Below are 24,756 nucleotides of genomic sequence, written 5' to 3'. Positions count from 1 at the left end.
CCACTTCTTGCATGTCCAGGCGTCCGTATTTACCCAGCTCTCTTTTGTTATTCTTATAGGAGTTATGAGATTGATCTCTGTTCGTTATCTTCACCTTTCATTGCATACCTTTTACTATTGAAATTTTATTTTTCATTCAGACAGATATGCTTATGTATATCTGAGGCGTAATTATTCAAGTTGAGTTATTAGTTTCCCGTTAAATCTATGTTCAATAAAATATCTAATTACGAAGCAGATGTGAAAGACTCTGTGGTGTCTTTTATTTCGACTCGAGGTTTCTGGAGCATATCGATTCAACATATGTTGTCAACAGATAAAATGTCATCGATATATCTAAATGTTGAGTTGAAAGACACAGAATGAAATTTATTCTTTTCACGTAGAAGCTTTTTAATAAATCTTGCTTCGTAAGAATATTAAAACAGGCCAGCTAACCAATGAGCACATTTCGTGCCTATGTCGAAATAACTCGAACGTTGTCAGTGATACATATCCTCAAGTTAAATATTAGCTCAAGTAAATTTTTATGATAACCTGTTTTCTGTGTCTTCCCCTCCGTCTGTCTGTCGATCCGTCCGTCTCTAATCTTTACACATTTTTATTTCTTCTCGAAACTACCTGGACATTTCAATCCAACTTGTCTAAAAATATCCTTGGGTAAAGGAAATTAGAAATTGTCCATACCCTTTCCAAAGGGGAGATAATCAAGAAATAGTGAAATTATGATGACATCTTTTAAAAATCACATTCTCAAAAAAGACAAAACTTATTAAAAAGTCCCCTTAAGGAATGTGGATTATCCGTCTTCCAAATGGGACTTAGTAAGTAGGGGAGCCAAAACAGCGGATCATTTTTACACGACAATATATAGGGAACAATCTTCTCAAGAACTGCAGGGCCTTCATAAGTCATATTCATATGCAAGCATCATCAGGTAGTGCAAAGTCAAGTTTGGTCAATTGTGTGGGTCTCGGAGGTTAGATGAGGCCACAGTAGGGGATAAGAGTTTCACATGGGAATATGTAATAAAAATATTTATGAATATTCTTTTTATAAAAAGCCAAATTACGATTTGTCGTGTTAATAGGCCGACATTTTCAGGTAGTGAAGAATCAATTTTATTGAAATCAATACCTACAAGAGTAAGGTAGGGTCATAAAGGGGTAACGTTGGAAATTTCAATACAGGAAACACATCAAATTTCTTCTCCTCGAGGATAGCAGGGCTAGGATTAGTGATATTACATATACAATGCAAAATTCCCCGGTTAGTGCAGATTCAAGTTTCTTTAAATCAGTGCCTATGGGGTAGGTTTCGGCTATAATACGCGTTCACACTTTACTTGATACTGCATATTGAAAATTTGAAAAATCATTTCTTAAATATGGACCAAGGGTTAGGATGGGGGCTAGAATCAGGGAGAAAGTTTTACACATTACTTGATCTGAAGGAATATAGGGTTATCCCCAGGTTGTGTGGATTCAAGTTAGATTAATTTTTGATTTCATTTGACTTGCATGAGTCATGATATGGGTTAACATTTTTGTGAGAATAAAGAAGTTAAAAAATCTTTTTTAAATCTTCTGATGAAGAACAGCAGGACCAGGTTTACTCAAGACAGTGTTATATATCTCTGTGCGTGTGTGTGTTCCTTTCCATTGATACAAGCAAAGTTTTGTAACCAGTCTATCTTTATTTTATCCATGCATTTCAAGAACACCGCCTACTCAGTAAAGCCAAATTCCAAGGAAAATAAGATATAGCCATATCGCATTTTAAATAGATAAACATTAGTAAATTATCACATAACTAGTGATCCCCAATCAATGACAGTTTACTCTGTAAAAGCATTTTAAACTTCTTTGTTCATCACCATGCAGAGTGCTATGAAAATGGTATATATGTTATGGGGATTAGTAATATAGAACTGCATTGATTTTTTCTCTCTTTCTCCAAGAGCATATAGCTAAAGTGAGGAGTACAAAACTTTCAGTGGACTACAGCGTCGTTAAAATTCAAAACGGCACATCGATTAATTTGTTCTTTTCCAAACCGACGTATGATTAACTGTTAATGATTTTAATTACAACCACAACACAGTGTTGGATTATTTCTTAATCTGTAAACTTCACCGAAATTGTAATAAGTATGTTTAAAATAAATCAGCGATCGAGTGCGGGATTAACTGGATAACTCCGAGGTGTAGACATTCAATGGTACACTAGTTGCTGGTATGCAAACATCAAACAAATATGTTGTTATGTGGATTGTTATTTCCATACCTTTTCCGAAACAATTTGTAGGTGAGGATCTGTTTTACTCTTGAAACTCCAAGCTTATTATCTTTATTTCTTGTTCTCTCTTCAAATACGTTTATAATGATATGATATTATTTACGGAAAGACGATGGTAAAATTGAAAAAATATCAATTTAGAATATCCTACTGAAAAATGACATTGTTGAGGAAAATTGCTTTGTCGTTGATGTCGAAGCTTTTATTCTTTGAAAATAATCACAAGTTAATAAAACAGGAGCAATTATTAATTACATGGTGGGTCTCTTTTAAATATTTCGAATGAGTTAAATATCACGAAATGAAAGAAACTGATTGTATATATATATTTTGGTGTAATCTCCTGTCTTCTGCTGAAAATCCAGGAGCGATCATCATGTTCAGGAATTCATGCTGCCCTCACTAAAGTTTTGGTTCTACTAGAAGTAAAAAATATTTTATTTGTATGAGAAATAATCACAACATAAAAACGGGCAATTATTAAAACAAGCAACGAGTTAAAAAAAAGTAAGTCAACGTCCAGATTGAATTCTTAAATTATCTTTACTTGTTACTTATATGTCTGTAATGTTAAAGTATTTAAATCGTGTAAACTATAAGCTGGAATTTACTTTCAATAAGAAGTATCTTTTTGGCTCATCTGAACCAGGACATCTAATTAGACATTCTTATTCGTAGTGTGTCCAATTGTTTTTCTGTGTGGTGACCCCGTGTGAATATTTTAGTTTCCGAATTGCCATTGATGGAGTTGACACAAATCATTCTTGAATGTAGGGGATATAGTGTTAAGTAGTTGAGGTGACAGACCTCTTTCAAATGCAGATAATCAAGATACTGTGAAAATCAGACAGCATCATACTTTTTTCTCTCGAACTTTCAGTAAGAATTTACAAAACTTTGTACATGTTTCATTACATACTGTAGATTTCTTAAATCATATTTTCTGAAGTCAGGACAGGACAACATTTGCCTTGCAAGCATTCCCTTATGATATAGGTTCAAAATCAAAGCATGGGTCATGATAGGAGAGTTTTGAGTTACTGCTGAAACAACATTTATTCTGAATTTACACACTGCAGTCATATGATTTCCAAAATTTCCTATCCCTCTGTACTTATGTAAATGTACGAGTATTTATAGTATGAGTTCTCAAACACGATTTAATGTTCCGCCAAGGGTTGTCACGCCAATCCAAGAAAGAGATGGGGACAAGGGCTTAAGAGCAGAAAGGAAAGGACAACGGCCATCGCCCCAATAATTTGGCAGAGTGGGATGGATAATTTTATCAAATTTGTGAGGACGATCTGTTTTCATTGGAGTAGAGAATGTAACAGCAATCTGTCACTGTAAAATTCAGTAGAGCGATGAAATTAAAAATGTCTTTGTTCATTTTTGGACGTTTGTGAAGGCAACAGAAAGTTTTTAGAAGTTCGAATTGAGGATGTACCAAATTAAAATGTATTATATATAAATTAGAGCACATAAATTAAACCTTGTTTTATTTTATATTATGATCAAGATGTAGGGATCACGGCGGGTGTGACCGGTCGTCTGAGGATGCTTGCTCCCCCTGGGCGCCTTGTCCCATCTCTGGTGTGTCCAGATGTCCGTGTTTGCCCTACTATTTATTTTGTATTGCTTGTGGGAGTTATGAGATTATAGCTGTTCGTTATATTCACATTTCATCAGGTTATTAACATTTGAAAAGAAATACACTGTAATATTATCAAGATTTTTAGGGATGCGTCGGAAAAGTCACAATCGCACAACCCACCCTGACATGCACCATATGGCAAACTCTTTTCAAAAAAATGAAACCGGGTTTACAATTTATATACGCGTCTGTAGAATTTAGTGTTCTGGCAGTAACTGGAAGCTCTTCTTTTTTAACTGATATAGGGGTCTATTGACGAAGAGGTATGAATTATGAATCCTTCAAGTTGTCCCAAATAGGGAGAATATCTCATGATTTTGTTAAGAGCAACAAAAATGTAATTTGCTTATGCAATATTAAGATCCAATACTAGATTGATATTTGTTTATGTCAAAGTGCCTGGGCTAGACTGGGCGAAAATAGGAATGTATTTCTTTGTACCTGGAAAATTTATTTAATTGTACGTAGGAATCCATGGGCTATTTGTGGTTTTATTGAATTTTATTTCAAATCCATTCTCCACTCCATCGCGATGTATTTGATATTACTTTTTTATGGAGAGGTGCATTGATTTAAAGGAATTGATAACTTGTCGTTATGAATTGTTTGAATTCATGTTCGCATTATGCAGCAGCAGCAGCCCTCACAATTAATCAATGACTGTCATGGTATAACAGTGTTATTTGTTTGGAATTATAAATCCTTTAGATGGAGGGAAAATAAAGTGTTTTCATGGAGTTTTAGGAAATAAAATTTTAAAAAATTCATTCGGCATTCTTAAATACTAAGAAACGAAGAATTTTTTTAATAAAAAAATTCAATCTTTCTATTATGCGAAACTCAGAAATTGAAAACGTTTATGAAATCTGACTTTTAAACCAAAGTGCAGACATGAGTAATTCAAACAATGCAACGTAAGGGAAATCTGTATATAAATAACAATACTTTTCCAGAAAGTATGGATGGTAGAAAATCGTTTTCCAACAATGACATTCGTTAGCACAGACATGTGTGCACGCGTTGTTATATTGTAAAATTTGTAATGATGAATATTGCAGCGAACAGTTACATTTGAAAGTCTAAAACCGATAATGATAATCTCAAAACTAATGTTTTATACCATACAACTGACGTGTCATAGCTTGTATAATGATATACGAAAATCAACATACCAGACATCCTAATTATTATGCAAGACAGTTATAATAATAATAATAATAATAAATAATAATAAATTCTTTTATTTAGACAGGATAGCACAATTAGTACAAATGACTAGTTTACATTGTGGTCCTGTATAAAACATATTCACAGACAGATAAATGAGAGAATAGAAAAATAGATAACATAATATAAAATATATACATAAAATACACACACGATATCACTGGGGAAAAAATAAACATATACATCATATCTATATATCACTTATTTGAGTAATAATGCTCCAAATATGCTGATTTAAAAGATGTAATAGAACCACAGCTTCTGACAGACTCGGGCAACTGATTCCACAAAATTGTGGAGGATACCTTAAAAGGCCGTTTATAATATTCAGTTCGAACTTTTGGTAAATATAAAATGCCACTATCGCTACTTCTTGTTGTTCTGGAACTAACTTGGCTGACAAAACTAAAAACGTTAATATATTCAGGTGTCATGTTATTAAGAACCTTAAAAACAAGCACTAGTTTTCTATAGATAAAATAATCATGAACAGGCATCCATTAAGAACACTAAAAATATCAGCTGTAGAAGTCTGAGTTAATTGAAGGTAGAAAGGGAATTTTGAATTCTTTGATCACTTGTAGATGGATCCTGTACATTTCCACCTTTCTGGGATGGAGAATGGTATGATAGCCTTCATGGTGACGTCACGTTTGACAGCACTCTCAGCAGGGTGACGTCAGGATGGGTCTATACTGCATACAACAAAATAGCGACTCCATTCACCTGTCAATCAGAAAACACCACCGATAACCAGCTTCTGTTCATGTAAATCCTGTTAATAAATATAATCTATAAAAAGAAATAGCAAAACAAAGTGTTTCACCATATAGAGTAGAGTATTGTTCATCACGTATCCAATGTTTGTAATGAAGAAAACAGTGAAAAAGTAAAAAAAAAAATTTTTAGAAGAATTTATTTCTTCATTCTTTATATTGTTAAATATATTTTGATCCTTTTTTTTTTTTATCTCAGGAGCGATACGAGGATCCAGATATTTAGTGGAGAATTTGTTATTTTTGTCTGTATTCAGTGGAGAAAGATTACGGATTACTCTTACCTATATTATGTCATCGCAGGTAAGACATATTCTATTTTGTTCCATTTTATTGTATGTAAAGTTGTATACTGTACAAGTTTTTATGTGCATTCTTCAAATTTTAAGACTTTATGTCTGTTTTTCAAATATTTTAGACACAGAACCCAATATATCTGAAGAGAGAAGAGCAAAGGTATTGCTCTATGATCCCTCTTTAACAACATTTCCAACGGCCACCTACTGCCAAGCTAATTCTGGTCCCGGTGTTGAAGAGTATCATGTTCTGGTCAAAAAAGGTTCATTAACATTTCATGCTTATTTTTTTGTAAATATTCTTTTTAGAAACGAATGCTAAAAATCAAAAACAAAATGAATTTGTGTTTGAAATTTTAACACCACTTTATGACATAAGTTTTTTCTAACTATATGTTATGATCGTTTTTAAAGGATACGAATCGTCCGTTGTCCAGTGGTGTCCAGTGCCTCTGTTGGGGAGATTTACGTACGTTCACAACGATGGATCTACTAACACTTGCTCCTCGTCCTCAGACCTGCAAGTTTGTCCTACTTGGACAAGGATGCAGTTTGATTATACAAAATGTCCCACAAAACAGGCATTTTCAGGTATTGTATCCTACCTTCTCTTTACATGTCAAAAATAAATCCATGGACCTTTCATGTTTTATTTCAATGCATTTTGTAATTAGCACATTCTGTCTTTTCTTTGCTTTTCTAGATGAGGGTGTGGTGGATTGTGTAGAGACAATAAAGCAGGGAGATACATACTTCACCACCGTTTTTAACAATGGGAGTGTTGATTACAGCAATTATTACAGATTTTCCTGTCTTGTACGTTTAGAAACCTTTTATGAAAAATTATTTACTTTTCTATTATAGATACATGTATCTTGTGATACAATGAACAATTAATGGGATTGTTGATTTCCTGAACATGCCATTTAAAAGATATGTTCGTCTCGAACTCATTTTATGAACATCGTGCTTCTTTTCTGAATCTCTAAATGTGATATCATCATGCATGTTTAAGGATAGGGCTATTTTTGAATGCTTTTATTTTTCTATTGTGTTTTTGTTTACATTATTCATTACACATGAATTGGAAATAGATCTAATGTCTTTAAAACTATGATAAATCCTTCACTCCTGGACAATCAGCATAGAAACGTTATGCCAAGGATAAGATATTTTTACCGACATACGTGTACATGTCCAAGTGCTATACAACGTGATGGGTACTTTTGATAAAGAGTGATCGTTCTTTTTGAATAGGCTATCACTGTCTTGGGGAGTACGCTATTCATAAGTGACAGCAGAGGAAGCTGTCAACCGAATCAAACATCCACAATCAAACAGACAGACGGTAGTGGTACTCTTGTCCTAACAAAACAAGGTGAATACTTTAAACAACAGACAATGTAATCGTAATACCAATTGTGTCTCCTTTCACAAATATCATATCTGACTTTTTTCATTTGTTTTATTCCAGAGAGTTGCTGTAAGTACCGTTACTATGGAATACAAAGTGACAAAGCAAACGCCATTATACCAAAATTTATTTTCTTTGAGTTACAAACCTTAACAGTTTTCATTTACTTCGCATTCATGCATATTTATGATGACTTTGCTTCAGACGGAAATTGCACGTTTCCATCTACATGGGATGCTGGATGGTATGACAGTGGTATGGGTGATGTCACAATGAGCAACATCTCGCTAGCCATTACGTCAGGTTGGATTGTGAATGCTTATTCTGTCCCTGTGACGTCATGGACCTGCGTGTCGGGGGATACATCTAATAATACTATGCTCTTCAAGTAAGAATCATCTTCTATAATTGATGATCCAGATTTATAAATTTCAACTATTATTATCATACGTAATCATTAAAATTGCATCTTCTTTTGATTTTTTTTTTTACAGAGGTGATCAAGTGGTAGAGGTTTCGCCTGGTGTTAAAAAGAACGTTTTCAGATGTATCCAATGGACCAAGATAACAGACGAATCATACTTCTATTATATCAAAAATGGTAAGCATTAGCTACCAACCATGAGGAAGATAAGTATTTAGTTTACAATACCATATAAAATTATGTTTTCGAAAAGCCGTTGTTGTATGAAGTACTGTCAAAATGTATGTAATCCAGAGCTCAGTTAAGCATTTATTTTATTTTCAGACTTGAACTCGGATACTGAAAACAAACGTATAGGTGTAGGTAGCTATGATCCGTTTGTTACATCATTTGACGTCAGCACTTACTGTCCATTTACAACAACGCCGGGAGTAGAAGAGTATCATATGCTGATAAAACAAGGTAACACTGTGCATCCAGTTTCTTTTGAAAATACCATTTTTTTCCATATCATATTATTTCAACAGACAATGAGTTTCTTAGTTAAATTGAGAAATGATTCTGAATAGTTATTAACTTGCAAGTTTTCTTTTTAACTAGGGGCTGGGTCAGAAATACAACAGTGGTGCCCAAATGCATTCTTAGGGACGTTTTCCTACACGCACAATACCGGAAGTTCACAGACGTGTGGTGTTTCATCTGAATTGAGCACATGCTTAGACTGGAGAACAATGAAGTTTAATTACACAAAATGTTCCACTGTTCAGGCTTTCTCATGTAATTCTCACCAAACTACATATAAAAAATTCTCATTGTGATTTATTCCACATTAGATATATTTTGAATATGCTAAAGGTTCTGCTGTGTACGTTTTCAGCGGAAGGGTTAGTGCATTGTGTTCATACCATCAAATCGGGCTCCACCTACTACACTTCGCTCTTCAATACAGGGATCGTAGATGGGACGTCCTTCCACAGATTCACTTGTTATGTAAGTTTTTCAACAGCACTCTATTAAATTAAAACATGTGAACAATGTCTGAAGTACCAAATTAAATTGTTACTGTTACATGTGGATTTCTACCTATTAAGGCCTTCAGTGTTTCTTCTACCGATATCCATGTCTCAGACAGCAGCGGAAGTTGTCAGATGAACCAGTCGCCCACAACTAAAGCCATTGATGGGAGTGGAACTCTCGTTTTCACTCAAACTCGTAAGTGCTGTACTGACCCAACAACACATTTCTAATGTAATCATACATGAAGATTCCAGCTGATTTTATTTCGTACAATTAGAATGATTTTTCCTGTTATATTTACTTATCAAAATCTACTTTAGACAGAATGATTGCTGAGTTTGTTTTCAATGAATGAGGTTTTGTACTTGTATATTTCTCTTTCTTTTCTTTCAGAAAATTGCTGTAAGTTGTTTTTACTATGCAGATATGATCAATAAAACTAAAGTATATTATTTACCTCAATAAGTAAAAATTCAAATTCGAAATATACGTCCCTTTTTCTCATTTATTTCCCGACAAGGATTATTTTTTGCAAATTAATATCTCCATCAAAAGCATGCAGTGAAATCATTTTCTATTAATAGTAATCAATGTTTATGTTGAACCAATTGCAATTGATAGACGGTAGTTGCACTCTCCCCTCCACGTGGGATGGTAACTGGTATGACAGTGGTTTGGGGGATTTCATCTTCAGCCACTCTTCCCATAACGTTCAGGGCTGGTCAATGACAATCCATGGACAGTCTATAACCTCCTGGACCTGTCAAACGCAAAGCAACTCCGACAACATGCTGCTTTTTAAGTAAGTAATTTTTCATATACGAAGTAGTCGCGGAATATGATTCAGAAGAGTAGAGATCATACAAAATGTAAACGATTTTAGAACTTGATTCTAAAACTAAGATGGGAATACTGTTACAGATTTAACGAAAGAAATAATTCTGACTTCTGTTTCGTTTTAATAGAGCTGACCAGATGCTTGAAATAATTCTGACTTCTGTTTCGCTACAATAGAACTGACCAGATACTTTCTGTTTCGCTATATAGAGCTGACCAGATACTTTCTGTTTCGCTATAATAGAACTGACCAGATACTTTCTGTTTCGCTATAATAGAGCTGACCAGATACTTGAAGTGAATGGTGTGAAGAAGAATGTTTTTCGATGCATCAAGTGGACAAACATTACAGATTACTCCTTCCATTATTATGTCTACAATGGTAGGGATCTTGTAAACAGCTAATCTAAAGTAGTCTACTTGAAATAAAATTTGCAAACTACTGATTTGTGTATTAATTTATTTCTGTAATGATTAATGAAGTATATTTGAAAGTACAAAACTTGTATTTATGTTAGACATTGAAAGTAATGCTGGAAATCAAAGAATACTGGTACAGGACCATGATCCCTCTGTTCAGTCGTGGAACTTAACTATTTACTGCAATCCAACTTCTCCGCCAGTAAAAGAGGAGTACCACGTGATTGTTAAAGAAGGTATCCTTGTATTCAATCGTCTCATTTCACTGTTAATCGTGATTTCAAATTACTCATATTTTGAATCTCTATAATATGTAATCTAACTCGACTTTTCCTCCTCTAGGACAAGAAAATTCTGTTAAGCAGTGGTGTCCTATCCCACTCCTGGGCAATTTTACATACACCCATAATGATGGATCCTCTACTTCCTGTGCTTCCTCATCAGGACTTAGTGTCTGTCCTACCTGGAATACGATGACGTTTGACTACACCAAATGCTCAACAGAACAGATTTTTTCTAGTAAGTAATTGAAAACTTCGTCAACAAAGCAGTGTCTGGGTTTCTTATCTGCACTAAACAAGGGTACTCTATTCGCAGTTTTAATCAATTCCCTTGGGTATCAAACTGATATAAGGGATCTGCAGGTACTAATGTTTTGAAATCAATTGGATAAAACATTTGTACAATGCTTTTTGTGTCCATTTTGTTTGATGTGTACTTGATATCATTTTTAGAGGAGGGAGAAGGTTACTGCGTTCAAACTCTAACAAAAGGGACTACTTACTTTACAAGTGTTCTAAATCCAGGAAATGTCACTGGGGCTAGTCATTATCGGTTCACCTGCCTGGTAAGTAATTCTTAACATACAGTGCATAGTTATAAATACATGAAGTAAAATTTTGGACACTGTATAAGTAGTGTTATTTTTTATTGGTAGGCAATTACCGTGTCTGGAACACAAGTTTTCGTAAGTGACAGTATTGGAAGTTGTGAGGCAGGTCAGACAGCGACTGTAAAATCCTCTGACGGAAGTGGCGTGCTGACCTTAACATCATTAGGTTAGTACTCTTTTGTTCTTCATATCCACATTTATTACTTGAAGTAATACATACCTTTTTGAAAAATGTTATTCATAACAAATGTTTTTTTCTGTTTGTTTTCTTTAGCATCGTGTTGTAAGTATAGAGGAGGCCAAATGGTTCCTTTCACATTTACCCTATGTTTCAAATGGCACCATATATATCGATCTACATTTTGTTTTCACTGTTAGTGGGGTTAGAACTGCCTATCGCTACACTGCGTTTCTTCCATGTTTTGTGTATTTTGTATTATTCTATGTCCTGTGTGTGTCTGTGTGTCACCTAATGTTTGTGACTTACTCAGTTCTCTTAGTTTCTTATGTTTTTCTTTGTCACATTTCTATTACCCATTTTACCTGAATAAAGATGGAAACTGCACGTTTCCTTTGGATTGGGCGGGTATTTGGTATGACAGCAGAACAGGCTCTGTGGAATTCGACAACGATAGGACAGGAGTTTCGTCCGGATGGTCCATGGGAATCGACAACAATACGGTCTATACATGGACTTGCATGTCAGACGATCCCAACAATCAACTTCTTCTTTTGAAGTAGGTTTGAATCTTATCACCTTTTTGGTTGAGTGCCAATGCAAGATAATTTTTATCGTGTTCACATTTAAGTGCATTGATTTAAAGTCATGAAAAATTTTACATTCTGTACAGATCTGACATTGTACTGGAAATCAATGGAACCAAGCAGAATGCGTTTATGTGTATAGACTGGAAGAAAATCACTGCCAACTCTTACAGATATTACGTTAAAACAGGTAAAGTGTAATTCAATCAGCATACACCTCCTAATGTCAGTGACATTTCGAAACATTCTAAATGTAAAATTATTTCAATTACAGACGAGACCCCTGATGCCAGAAATGAACGGGTCACCATAGAAAACCACGACCCATTTGTAATAGCTTGGAACATCAACAATTATTGTAGTCCAAGCAATGGGCCAAATATTGAACAATTTCACATGATAGTCAAACAAGGTACCTTTTCTCACGATTCCATTTTGCATTCAATTTTATGTCGTCCAACTTATTCAGGCGACCTATCTTTGAATACATTTTCTTCAACGTATTCAATTTCGTGGCCAATATCAATCGGACAGCAGTTTTTCGGGTCGACTATTAAAAACTGGACGAATAATTAAATCTGTAAACTTCAAGATCCCTGCCACTATAAGGCTTTATGGGTGGTTCCAACACTTCAAAAGACGGTTGTTTACTAAATGAAAAGGCAAAGATAACGAATAGTGATCAATGTCATAACTCCTATAAGGAATACAAAATAGAGAGTTGGGCAAACACGGACCTCTGGATATACCAGGGGTTGTATTAGGTACCAAGGAGGAGAAAGCTTTCCCTGTCGATCGGTCACACCCGCCGTGAACCCTATATCATGATCAGATAAACGGAATAATCTGTGTGCCAAGAATACCCCTTGCTCCTACGTACAGCATATATGCCGAGATTGAAGTTAATTAAGTTCGTCATGTCATTAGATCTGTTCGTTATCTTTAACTTCCATCGAATGCTGTGTGGTGTTTCATACCAATTGTTAGGCCGTTCTCTACATAATGATTTTGACTACAGATTACTGAATACTTCGTTTGCCTTGCTCCTCCTAGGCGCCTGATCCCACCTCTTGTGTGTCCAATCCTACTCTTAATTTTGTATTCTTTATAAGAATTATGGGATTTATTACTGTTCGTTATTTTCACCTTTTCGTGTTAAAAGTAGTAAAATATTTTAAAATATCCGTCCACTTGATGTTAATTTATTTTGGAACATATTTTAAAAAGTTTTAAGTGATAGGCTTATTCATACTGCGGGTGATCATGAAGACACATTGTGCTCTAGTTTCTGTTAGTAAATCTTCGTATTGGAAAAAGTGTAATTCATCACATGCCAATGTAATTTCTCAAGTATCATTTTGTGTTCAATTCTATATTCAAATCAATTCTAAATGTTATAGGTCAAGAGACTGCAGTCAAACAATGGTGTCCCAATCCTTTGTTGGGAACATTCTTTTACACGATAGACAACGGAACCAACCAAATGTGTGGAAACGAATCACGTGTTGATGTTTGCGCTACTTGGACCACAATGACATTTAATTACACGAAATGCTCTGCAGAAGTATTTTCAAGTTAGTACAATTTGTTGTCTTTCCCTTTGAAAGTTCAATACCTATACACCATTCTGACTAACTATAAATATGCTTTATATGCAATATCATGGTTTGCAGGGGAAGGAGAGGTATACTGTCTGTTTACGGTAATTAGTGGCACCACATACTATACATCCGTCCTGAATCCAGGTTTTGTGGACGATATCAACTACCATCGATTCAGTTGTCTGGTAACTTACTGAAGATAATTCAATTTTATTCTGCAAGTAGATAACAGTATAATTAGATAACTTTAAAAATATACATAAACAGGTTTAAGTAAGTTTAGATTATCTCATATTAATCTTGGTTTTTGAAGGCTGTAACTGCCGATGCCAGTTCGGATAATGTTTACATCAGTGAAAGCGCTGGAAGTTGTGAACCTGGTCAGCAATCAACTGTCAAACAGACAGACGGCAGTGCTAACTATACATTTACACCATACAGTACGTGTTCAGTAGAGTGTGCTGTCGAATAATTTTCAATCACTCTTCGTTGATATACAAGATTCTAAATTATGCTGTTTTTACTCTTTTTAGCAACATGTCGTAAGTATGACTTGAATTTGTCACTGGAGTGTTTTCATCCTTCTTACTGATTTCTTCAGTTACAAACAAACAAAATATAATCTAGAACATGAAAATGTATACAACACCTTAATATTTTCTTTCATCTCTCTCAGATGGATCCTGTACATTTCCAATACAATGGGAGAGTGATTGGTATGATTCTGGCAAGGGCACCATTAATATTCAAGCTCCGTCGAAATCCATTTCCACTGGTTGGTCAGTCACAGCGTACTCGAAGACTGTGACCTCTTGGACATGTCAGGCTGAAGACTCTTCTCAGAATCATTTGTTGTTCAAGTAAGCAAACACAGATACGCTTTAGATAAATATGTATATAAAGTACGCTTCCTACAGTATTTGTCACTTTCACTCTGATTTGGTTTTACAGGTCTGATCACACAGTTGAAAATGGAGGTACTCAATACAATATATTCCGATGTATAAAATGGCGGGAAATTACACCATATTCTCATTTTTACTACGTGCAAGCAGGTGAGACTTTGATACATTGATTTTTGCTTTGAAAGAATTTACTGTCTTTTTCGTTTTACGAAAAACCAATTAACTTTTATATTTATGAAATAAAAAGTTTTAGCCATTGTTCCTATTATTTTCCATCAGACGTGAATGTCAATGCCATGAATGAAAGAGTATATATAGAATTATATGATCCGTCCGTGACTTCATGGAATACATCCACCTACTGCAATCCCTCCTCGCCACCAAAATTGGAGGAATATCACGTGATGGTGAAGAAAGGTTGGATTTTTTTTTTTTACCTTTATTGCCAAATCTGTTAAACATTCTACAATTATCGTTTTTATAACTACTGTTTCTAGGTTTTGAGTCTCAAGCAGCCCAGCCTTGCCCTCCTTCCCTGCTTGGTCGTTTCACGTACATTCACGATACTGGTACAACCCAAAACTGTGGCAGCAGTTCCTCCCTGGCTGTTTGTCCTTCCTGGAATACCATGACTTTTGATTACACGAAATGTGCCACCGAACAAGCTTTCTCAAGTAGTTATCTTACGTAACTCATACACTACTATAACCTGTTCAAGAATTGATCCATTTTTTAATGTTTATTCATAATGAATTTAATATAATATTCATTCAATGTGCTTTGTATAGTTCAATGGAGTTCTAGAACGTTTGATTTACCCATGACGCTAATGCTGTTATCAATAATATAAAATTTTCAATTTTCAATTTCAGAAGAGGGAGTCGTGAACTGTTTGATGTATTTGAGTTCTGGATCAACTGTATTCACTTCGGTATTGAATCCAGGTGACGTCACAGACAGTCGTCACGATGTATTCACCTGCTATGTAAGCCAACATTTTTTGTTCGTTATCTTCGCTTTTTAGGTCACCTGAATCATTCAGGTGACCTATTGCTATCTGTTTTTGTCCGTCGTCGTTCGTCGTGTGTTAACATTTGAACATTTTCAGCTTCTTCTCTGAAACCCCTGAACCAATTTCAACCAATTTTGGCATATAGCATCTGTGGGTGGAGGGGAACAAAAATTGTGAAATTCGTGGTCCCTGCCCCCCTGGGGCCTGAGAGGTGGGGCAAAAAACATCAAAATGAGTGTAATTTTAAAAAATCTTCTTTACTCCTGGACATCAAGAAGCCAAACTGTGGGCATAATTATAATGAACGTTGAGCCCTCTACCAAAATTGTGAAATTCATGGCCCCTGAGGCAGGAGTTCTTGTGTTAGGGTGGGGCTCTATTGGTCATATAGTGAAAATGTAGAAATTCTTTGAAAATCTTCTCTGTCTCTGGGTATTAAGTAGACAAACTAATAGCATGGTAATGATGAGCAAGGATACCTCTTTAAAATTTGTGAAATTCATGGCCCCTGGGGCAGGGGTTCTGGTGTGTTAGGGTGGGGCTCTATTGGTCATATAGTGAAAATGCATTATTTCTTTGAAAATCTTCTCTGTCTCTGGGTATTAAGTAGACAAACTAATAGCATGGTAATGATGAGCAAGGATGCCTCTTTAAAAATTGGGAAATTCATGGCCCCTGGATCAGGGGTTCTGGTGCTAGGGTGGGGCTCTATAAGTCATATAGTGAAAATGCATTATTTCTTTGAAAATCTTCTTCTCTGTCCTTGGGTATTAAGTAGACAAACCAATAGCATGGTTATGATGAGCATTGATGACTCTCCTGAAATTCTGAAATTCATGGCCCCAGGGTTAGGGGTTCTGGTGTTTGGGCGGGGCCCTATTGATCTTATATAGTGAAAATGCATTTTATTTCTTTGAAAATCTTCTTCTCTGTCCCTGGGAATTAAGTAGACAAACTAATAGCATGGTTCTGATGAGCATATATATAAACATATATATTTTAAGTTAATTGCGGAAGGTTTTTACTTTAAATCAATCCGGGAATGTAGTTGCCTACTATGCACTTCGTGCATTAGTTGCCTACCATAACAGTCGCGCAGCTTGATAGAACTTTTGAATCTTGCAACATTGTGTTTGTAATTAATAAAGTTTTGAAATAAATAATTTCCTTTTTTATGCATATTACTTGAGGAGGGGGTCATATTGAGTTGCACCTGTTGTTAAGTTGGTAGGTTGGTCAGTAGACGAAATTTCTGCTCAATATCTAGAGAATGCTATGTTTATTATCATACTTATTACACTGTTACCCCATGAAAAGGAGTTGGCTCTAATTTTGTGGTCAAGAGTTAAAGAGTTAAAGTACTCTAATCAGCAGTATTTGACTTATCCTGATACCCAATGCTTTCGGCCTCACAAAGGTAGAGGCGGGCATGTGGAAATTGAAGTACAAGCCCAAACGGCATGTAAATTTAGAGGCTTAAACCTTTAGCTATGTACTTTCCCTTTTGATTCAAACGATCAATTTATTCATCAGATGTAACATTATGAAATAGCCAATTAAATAACACTGGTAACAATTAAAATGCACTGAAAAGTTCAATTAAGGACATATGCAATGTAGTTTTGAACTTTATTTTCTGTCATTTACGATTAGTAATGAAATTGAGAATAGAAGATGTATTGTAACTAAAGATGTGGAAAAATAGATTTCCTTTGGTGGGAAAAGGCAACTAATAAAATTAATTAATAAATTACTGGGCATGTAAGTATTTGTTTGAGCTAATCTAATTAGTATACATGCCTGCGCAAAGGGCATGTGCTGGGGGAAAAAATTGGCAAATCTTGTCCATTCAATATCCTGAGAACCATTTCCTTGAAAGACATCAAACTTGATACACTGGTTCCCTTGTAGACTAAATGGTCCTGTTGATTTTGCGGTCATCAGATCAAAGTTTAAAAATCGAACTAAAAATGCAAAGATCTACACCCTTAAAAATATCTTGAGTACCCTTTGCTCGACAGAGGTCAGACTTGATGCACTGGTTCCTTTCGGAGAAGATGACCATTGTAGCTAATAAAATCACAAAGACAAGGGTAAACTGAATAATAGGAATATATACAACTACTCAATACTTTAAGAACCCTTTGCTTGACAGACATGAAATTATTATGTATATTGGTTTTATCTAAGGAGTAAATAACCCTTTTCTTTATGATGTCTCAGACCTAGGTTTTTTAAAAAGGATTATTGATTGAACATAAAAATGACACATGTACTTCATGACCATATAGCTATTCAATGTTTCTTCCATCCAAAAGTAAAATTCTTATATTTAAACACAAACCTAATACAAACATTGGAAGGTTGTTACATGATACTCAGGTGACCTATAAGGCCCCTGGGCCTCTTGTTCATACAAGGAATTCTTCACAAACATTGCTGTAATACGTTTACAAATATAGCCATAAAGCGCAATACTATCCGTTAATTAATCGATGCCCGTCATAATTCAGTAATCGGTATGATATTCTAAATGTTTTACATGATGAATATGGTTCCGTTTCCCCTGTATTACACAGACGTTAACGAGAACTAACGACACCGTGTATATGAGTGACAATAAGGGAAGCTGTGCTCCTGGACAGGCTCCTGACGTAGAACAGACAACAGGGTCCGGGCTTCTTACCATGGGTTACCAAGGTACCGCTCCATGTAAATTCACAATAAATAACAAATAGAAATACAATGCCAATATTACAAATATCGTCAATAACCATTTTAATTGTTTCCACTTTTTCAGACTCCTGCATCGACAAACCTCCAGATATTCCCACTGCTGGTAATAATTATGTGAATTGTGGCGGTCTTTTACATTGGAATTGTATCGGAGATATCAGAATTTTCATTGAATGTACCGATGATGTCGTTGATTGTATGCTTAATTTTCTTTGATCGTGAAAGATTTCTAAAGTTGTATTGTTATGCACTTGACTGACTGCTTACCGGGTTTCTTTTGTCAACAGCTCTGTAAGGTTTGAGAGAGGAATGTTAGTTGAATCTTATTTCATTTACTGTAGATGTTCGTTCTTGATTTCTCTGTTGGTGCCATGCTTTTAGTTTTAATGCTCTAGTGACTTGAACATATTTTAGTGTAATATACCCTTTACAAGTTCTTAAAACGTCTTCTCCCTTTAGTGTTTAGTGTGTGAATTCAAGGCAATTTGTGAATTAATAATTCAAAGGATTGATCAGTTTAATTTACATGCATCATGTTTAGAATATCTTGAAGTAAAGATCAGTGTCCTGTGTACGATTTTGTAGTTGGCCGATGCACCCTGCCCACCGGGTGGAATGGAGATTGGTATGATAGTGGGATGGGCGACATTCAGTTGAGCGCACAAACCAAAACCGTTACTGCAGGCTGGGACATATCTGTTGCAACAACCTCTATCACATCATGGTCATGCGTTACAAGCAACGACACTACGTCATATCTACTTTTCAAGTATTTTATTTTCTATATCATAAAACACATATCCACCTGTACAACAAACTTTTATGTAAAATTGTTAAAAGAGCACAAGCATAAGTGTCCACAATTACGTCATCATTACAAAATTATTTATCATAAGTGTCCACAATTACGTCATCATTACAAAATTATTTATCATAAGTGTCCACAATTACGTCATCATTACAAAATTATTTATGTTTGGGTCTGTGCTTTATGTTGTATGTTCTGTCTTTTAAAGATCAGATCAGCTTGTGGACTATAATGGAACATTCTACTCGGCATTCCGGTGTATACAATGGACAAAAATCACGGATAGCTCATACATGTACTATTCTATGACAGGTAGGATACATCGAACCATGATTTAATTCACACGACAATGAATTAAGTAGGCATATTTCGTAAGGAATTTGAAAAATGGAATAAAGGATTGGTTTGATTGATTGTAGATGAAGAATCGTTGGCCTCAAATGCAAGAATAAAGCTGGAATTGTACGATTCCACCTCACTAACCTGGGATATTTCAAACTACTGTCAACCGTCAAACCCGCCTAACACAGAGCAATTCTACGTTATTGTGAAAAAGGGTTAGTATTACATTAATATCATAATTCTTACCTTCTAATTAGAGACAAGTACAAATTGACCACTCATTCTAATCTTGCAATCATCATATGTCATGCTTTTCCGCCCAGGAAATGAGGTTCAGGCCAAGCAGTGGTGTCCCTCGCCTTTGCTTGCAAAGTTCACTTACAAGCACGTCACAAAGAACGGGACCGAGACCTGTACCGGGGTGTCAGCCTTGGACGTCTGTACCAACAGAACGACCATGACTTTTGATTACACAAAATGCTCCACAACTCAAGCTTTCTCAAGTCAGTTCTCAACACTAACACCAAGAAATATTGTTATTTTAATTTGGTAAGGCATCAATATGTTTTGAAACCTTTCTGCTTTAATTTACTTTTTCTAGGTGAGGGGATAGTCTACTGCACCAAGACACTCTCAGTCAATGGTGTTTACTACACTATGGTACTGAATCCTGGCACTGTTGATAACAACTTCTTCCACAGGTTTACCTGTTTGGTAAGGAATGTTGAAATTAAAAAGTAATTTGATGTGTATGATATTTAAAACACTTTTGAAAGTGTTTTAACATTATTGCAGGCGACATCAAAATCCGGGAATTTGGTTTATACCAGCGATAATCCATCCATGTGTAACAAGAACCAATCCTCTACTGCAGCAGCACACGATGGTAGCGGTATTTTAGAAATGACACCCGGGGGTATGTTTATTTAATTAAGGCACGCTGACAATATGTGTCCTCGAATGCCCTTTTCTCCTTTTTAAAAATTCGAACATAATGTTTAATCTATTTTTCCCTTTTCTTTTCCTAGAAACATGTGGTAAGTACAACTATGAATCTTATTAATGGATCCGGTACATTGAATCATTTATTTTCAAGGTTGACTGAAATAAAGATGGAATAAAAATAACGTGAAAAACAATGAAAGCCGTTGAAGTTTCAGAATTTCTTAATGAACTGGCATTATTTTAGACTTTACGAGTAGAACCGGGGAGAGCAAACCTGATGGAAATGTAGCATCTGGTGCCCTCATCGGTATAATCATTGGAGTACTCCTCTTCCTTATCATCGCCCTTATCATCGCTTTTTTCATCTGCAAATACTTTAAGAGGAAGAAAACACAGCCTAGTGATATGGAAAGGAAGAAACCAATTCCTGATGGCGAAAGCGGTAATATTGTCTACAATAAAACTATTTTGTAACACTCAGATTCGAAGAGTAAGGAATAATGAATAGTCTCCATGTGATATACTGCTTATAAATGTTATTGTAAAAGACGCATTTTTAAATTAAATGTAAACCTTAGAAAAGTTCTAAAATGCATAGTGATACATTAAGTCAAAGTTGCATGATAATGATGTGTGTCGTTGTGATTTAACTGCTGAGTTGCATGTTTTGTTATGGACTTCAATAATCCAGATGTAGAAACTTCACTTTCTGATTTTTAACAATGTGTTCACAATATTATGAACAAATGTTGAAAAGTTCAGATCAGTGAAATTCTATCGTGAATTAAAGGTATCTTGGTTTGGACTACAATAATATGATCTAATGGTTAACTTTTAATTTTGCAGAAAAACCCAGAGCACTGCAATTAAATGTAGACGAGATGAAAAAGAATTTTACTTTGCCCCCATTACAGCATGCTACCCCACCTATGTCCCATGTACCTCCTGTGGTTAAACAGCTTAATCATCCTCCACCCTTACATCTACCACCGGTACCACTCGACACGAGCACACCGACTAAGCAAAAGAAGAAAAAGAAACACAAAAAAGATAAAAAGGGCAAGCATAGTAACGAGGTGGATCACAAGGACCAAGCAAACGGGGATGTCCCCAAACCCGATGTGATCAGTGGCACTTCTGCTATTGAACTTGAGGAAGACTATGGTGAGGGCAGTTTGTATACGCCTCGTGAATTGCCGTCTTTGAATTATGCTCCAGCAAGTACTTCTTTCATTGTTGACCGTGCATTAGCATTAGATCAGGGCGATGTTCCAACACAACCACCAGCGCGATATTACAAACGCCCATACTAGTATTTCATGTCCCGTGGATTTCACGATGCAAAGTATACCTAGTCAGTCTTCCAAAGACCTTGTTTTTGTAGATTAATATTTAGATGTTGTGCTATTTTATATATTATTTCAGAGCAAATGTTGATAATGAATAAACATTTTAGAACAAAATTTGATTTCTTGATGTTGACGGTTTACGTTTTTCTTGTCAGATGAAGCAATAGCAGATATTTTAGCTACAGTAGACAGTAAGTGGTTTGCACACCTGCTTCCGAAATATTCTGTTTATGCATGATTACCCGGCGCTTTTCCAGTATACTCCGTCTGCTTTTTATTTTCAGTCGTCATGATTCTCTTCTTCCATAATCTTTACTCTTATCAAATTAAATGAAGTGATGCATTCATATATTCATTGAATCTATATTTGTCTTAATTTTTAACATTTAAAGTCTCACGAGTATGGATATATTTTCGCATTCTATTCTATGTTTGTATCTTCCATTGATTAAAGTCATCATCTGCATTCTGATTTTAATTCTTTTTAGTAAATGCCCTCTTAAGACTTTATTCTTGTTCATGTAATAACATACTGATATATATATATATATATATATATATATATATATATATATATACAATTGTTAGTAGTGCTTTGTGCTTCTAAGGTTGCTAAATATCATATTGATCTAAAATGAATTCCATCATTATTTCCTTATATGATTGAATAATTTGAAACATCGAAACCGGCAACTTGAGCCTACGAAAAAATACCTGGTAAACAATATATTTACAACTAGCGTGCAAGACTTGGTCAAAAATGATTAGAGATGTGAGTTTTTATTCGACGACCAAAAAATAAGTAATCGAATCAGTTTGGGAATTTCATTCTATTTTGGTCCGATGGTGGAAAAATCAAATGTTATATTCACCTCGTATTTTTCTCGTTTGTTAAACTGGATCTCAGCTAATCAGAAAGTTTGAATTACTCAATCATGAAAGGCAAAGGTAACGAACAGTCTTTCTCCATAATTTATTTTACCTCTCCTTTCACTTCAAATGTTTTATTTTCAGGTAAAAGTCATCCATGTATTATTCTTTCCCACAGTCCAATTTTTGATAACTGGTCAACTTTACTTATACCCAACGCTGTAATATCATGCAACACATATTAATGCTTATATTCTATGAAGATCCATTCAGATATATAAAATATGGAATGGTTACAGTAGACAAGATGCTTCATGCCAAAATTCAAGAGAAACTTGCGAATTGAAATTTTGCTTCATTTAATAAATGGAAACAGAAAAATAACATGAATATAGTCTTTTGATTCGGTACAATCCATAGACATATTGACATCATAGAGAAAACTCATTTCGACTTCTTTTTTTTCAAAAGTCGACCTGAATTAACTTCATCAAATGTTAATATGATAGATATTTGATTATTTATCAGCAGTTATAATCCTTTATATATCGACAAAATCAACTTCACTGGGAAAAATAAGATATATTTTCTTCCTCAATATTAATACTTCATTTCACTGACATACAGTTTCTGCAATCAGAAGTTTTACAATTCATTATCATAAAAAGGTGAAAATAACGAACAGTAATCAATCGTATTATTCCTACGAAATGACTCTTTTTACCTTACCAAGATATAGGGCTCACGGTGGGTGTGACCGGTCGACAAGGGATGCTTACTCCTCCTAGGCACCTGATCCCACCATTGGTGTATCCAGTATCCAGGGGTCCGTGTTTGCCCAACTATCTATTTTGTATTGCTTATGGGATTTATGGTATTGATCACTGTTTGTTATATTCACCTTTCATAAAGAATGCAAAATTAAGAGTACCTTGAAACAGTACTGGTGGGATCAGATGCCTAGAAGGAGTAAGCATTCCGTTGAACGTTCACACCCACCTTGATTCCTATATCTTGATCAGGTAAACAGAGTATTATGTTGTCAAAATTAGTATGTAAAGAACGGCCACACAATTAGTGTTTCACATCAAGACAGCATTTCACATGATGACAGGTTGTATTTGTGAATTAAATCGTTGTCACAACCATAGAATTTGCGAAATGCTCACTATAAACGAGATTGTTGAACCCCCTGTAACATCAACCTATGGGTCAGAAGCCTGCCTCGATAATACGCAGAACATGTTTTTGCGTATCGAATCAGTTGAGAGACATAAACACAATATGCAGGTGATAATGAAATATTGCTACATGGATATGGAAAGTTGACGATGGAAAAGCTGAAGTCATCCAGTTTGACGTTAATATCTATGTTTAATTTAAAAAATCCAAGTATATAGTAGCAGATGTAGAAGACTGGTGTCTTTTATTTCCAGTTCACTATGGTTCTGTTACATCTTTTAAATCAGAATATTTGCAGCATTATCACTCAAATAAGTGATATATAGATATGTATATGTTTATTTTATCCCCCCCCCCCAGTAATATCGTGTGTATATTTTATGTATATATTTTATATTATGTTATCTATTTTTCTATTCTTTCATTTATCTGTCAGTGAATATGTTTTATACAGGACCACAATGTAAACTGGTCATTTATACTAATTGTGCTATCCTGTCTAACTAAAGAATTTATTATCATTATTATATATCGAATCGACATATGAATGAAATGAATAGTGTTAATAGATAAAATGTTGTCGATATACATGTATATAAATGAAGGATATAGCAAGAAATCTTCCCATGGAGACCTTTTGAATAAATTATGCCTCGAAAGATTATAAAAAGAGGTCAGCTAATAAAGGAGCATAATTCGTGTCCGTGGAATAATATCCATAGTGATACAATGATGACAAAGATTTTTAAAAGGTTGCAGTAATGTAAAACTTATACGGTACCAATTTTGATGCACCAGATGCGCATTTCGACAAATAATGTCTCTTCAGTGATGCTCAACCGAAATGTTTGAAATCCGAAATAACAATGAAGTTTTAGAGCTATTATAGCCAAAAACAGCGTGCCAAAAAAGTGGAGTCAAATTCGTCTAAGGATAAGAGCTATGCATGAGAGAGATAATCCTATACACTAGTAATAATGGGCTATT

The 24,756-nt window shown here is 35.0% G+C and overlaps 1 protein-coding gene across 1 annotated transcript in view; it reads left to right on the top strand.

The window, feature by feature from the left end:
* LOC125680340 (uncharacterized) overlaps positions 1-24,756 on the top strand; it is a 41,542-nt gene that overhangs the window by 8,394 nt on the left and 8,392 nt on the right. The window contains 44 exon segments of the mRNA XM_056155714.1: positions 5,763-5,946; positions 6,154-6,257; positions 6,373-6,513; positions 6,665-6,841; positions 6,954-7,066; positions 7,508-7,628; positions 7,725-7,733; positions 7,869-8,052; positions 8,159-8,265; positions 8,413-8,550; positions 8,689-8,865; positions 8,966-9,078; positions 9,180-9,309; positions 9,727-9,907; positions 10,221-10,324; positions 10,461-10,598; positions 10,705-10,881; positions 11,097-11,209; positions 11,300-11,420; positions 11,529-11,537; positions 11,808-11,991; positions 12,106-12,209; positions 12,294-12,431; positions 13,420-13,593; positions 13,693-13,805; positions 13,934-14,060; positions 14,154-14,162; positions 14,297-14,480; positions 14,572-14,675; positions 14,805-14,942; positions 15,023-15,199; positions 15,398-15,510; positions 18,117-18,237; positions 18,338-18,376; positions 18,859-19,042; positions 19,290-19,393; positions 19,501-19,638; positions 19,747-19,926; positions 20,025-20,137; positions 20,219-20,339; positions 20,452-20,460; positions 20,613-20,810; positions 21,215-21,532; positions 21,873-21,908. Of these exon segments, the coding sequence (XP_056011689.1) occupies positions 5,763-5,946; positions 6,154-6,257; positions 6,373-6,513; positions 6,665-6,841; positions 6,954-7,066; positions 7,508-7,628; positions 7,725-7,733; positions 7,869-8,052; positions 8,159-8,265; positions 8,413-8,550; positions 8,689-8,865; positions 8,966-9,078; positions 9,180-9,309; positions 9,727-9,907; positions 10,221-10,324; positions 10,461-10,598; positions 10,705-10,881; positions 11,097-11,209; positions 11,300-11,420; positions 11,529-11,537; positions 11,808-11,991; positions 12,106-12,209; positions 12,294-12,431; positions 13,420-13,593; positions 13,693-13,805; positions 13,934-14,060; positions 14,154-14,162; positions 14,297-14,480; positions 14,572-14,675; positions 14,805-14,942; positions 15,023-15,199; positions 15,398-15,510; positions 18,117-18,237; positions 18,338-18,376; positions 18,859-19,042; positions 19,290-19,393; positions 19,501-19,638; positions 19,747-19,926; positions 20,025-20,137; positions 20,219-20,339; positions 20,452-20,460; positions 20,613-20,810; positions 21,215-21,532; positions 21,873-21,908 (5,667 nt within the window).

This window comes from Ostrea edulis, chromosome 2 (genome assembly GCF_947568905.1).
Source record: "Ostrea edulis chromosome 2, xbOstEdul1.1, whole genome shotgun sequence".
NCBI lineage: Eukaryota > Metazoa > Mollusca > Bivalvia > Ostreida > Ostreidae > Ostrea > Ostrea edulis.
This window is presented reverse-complemented; position numbering and strand designations above follow the sequence as displayed.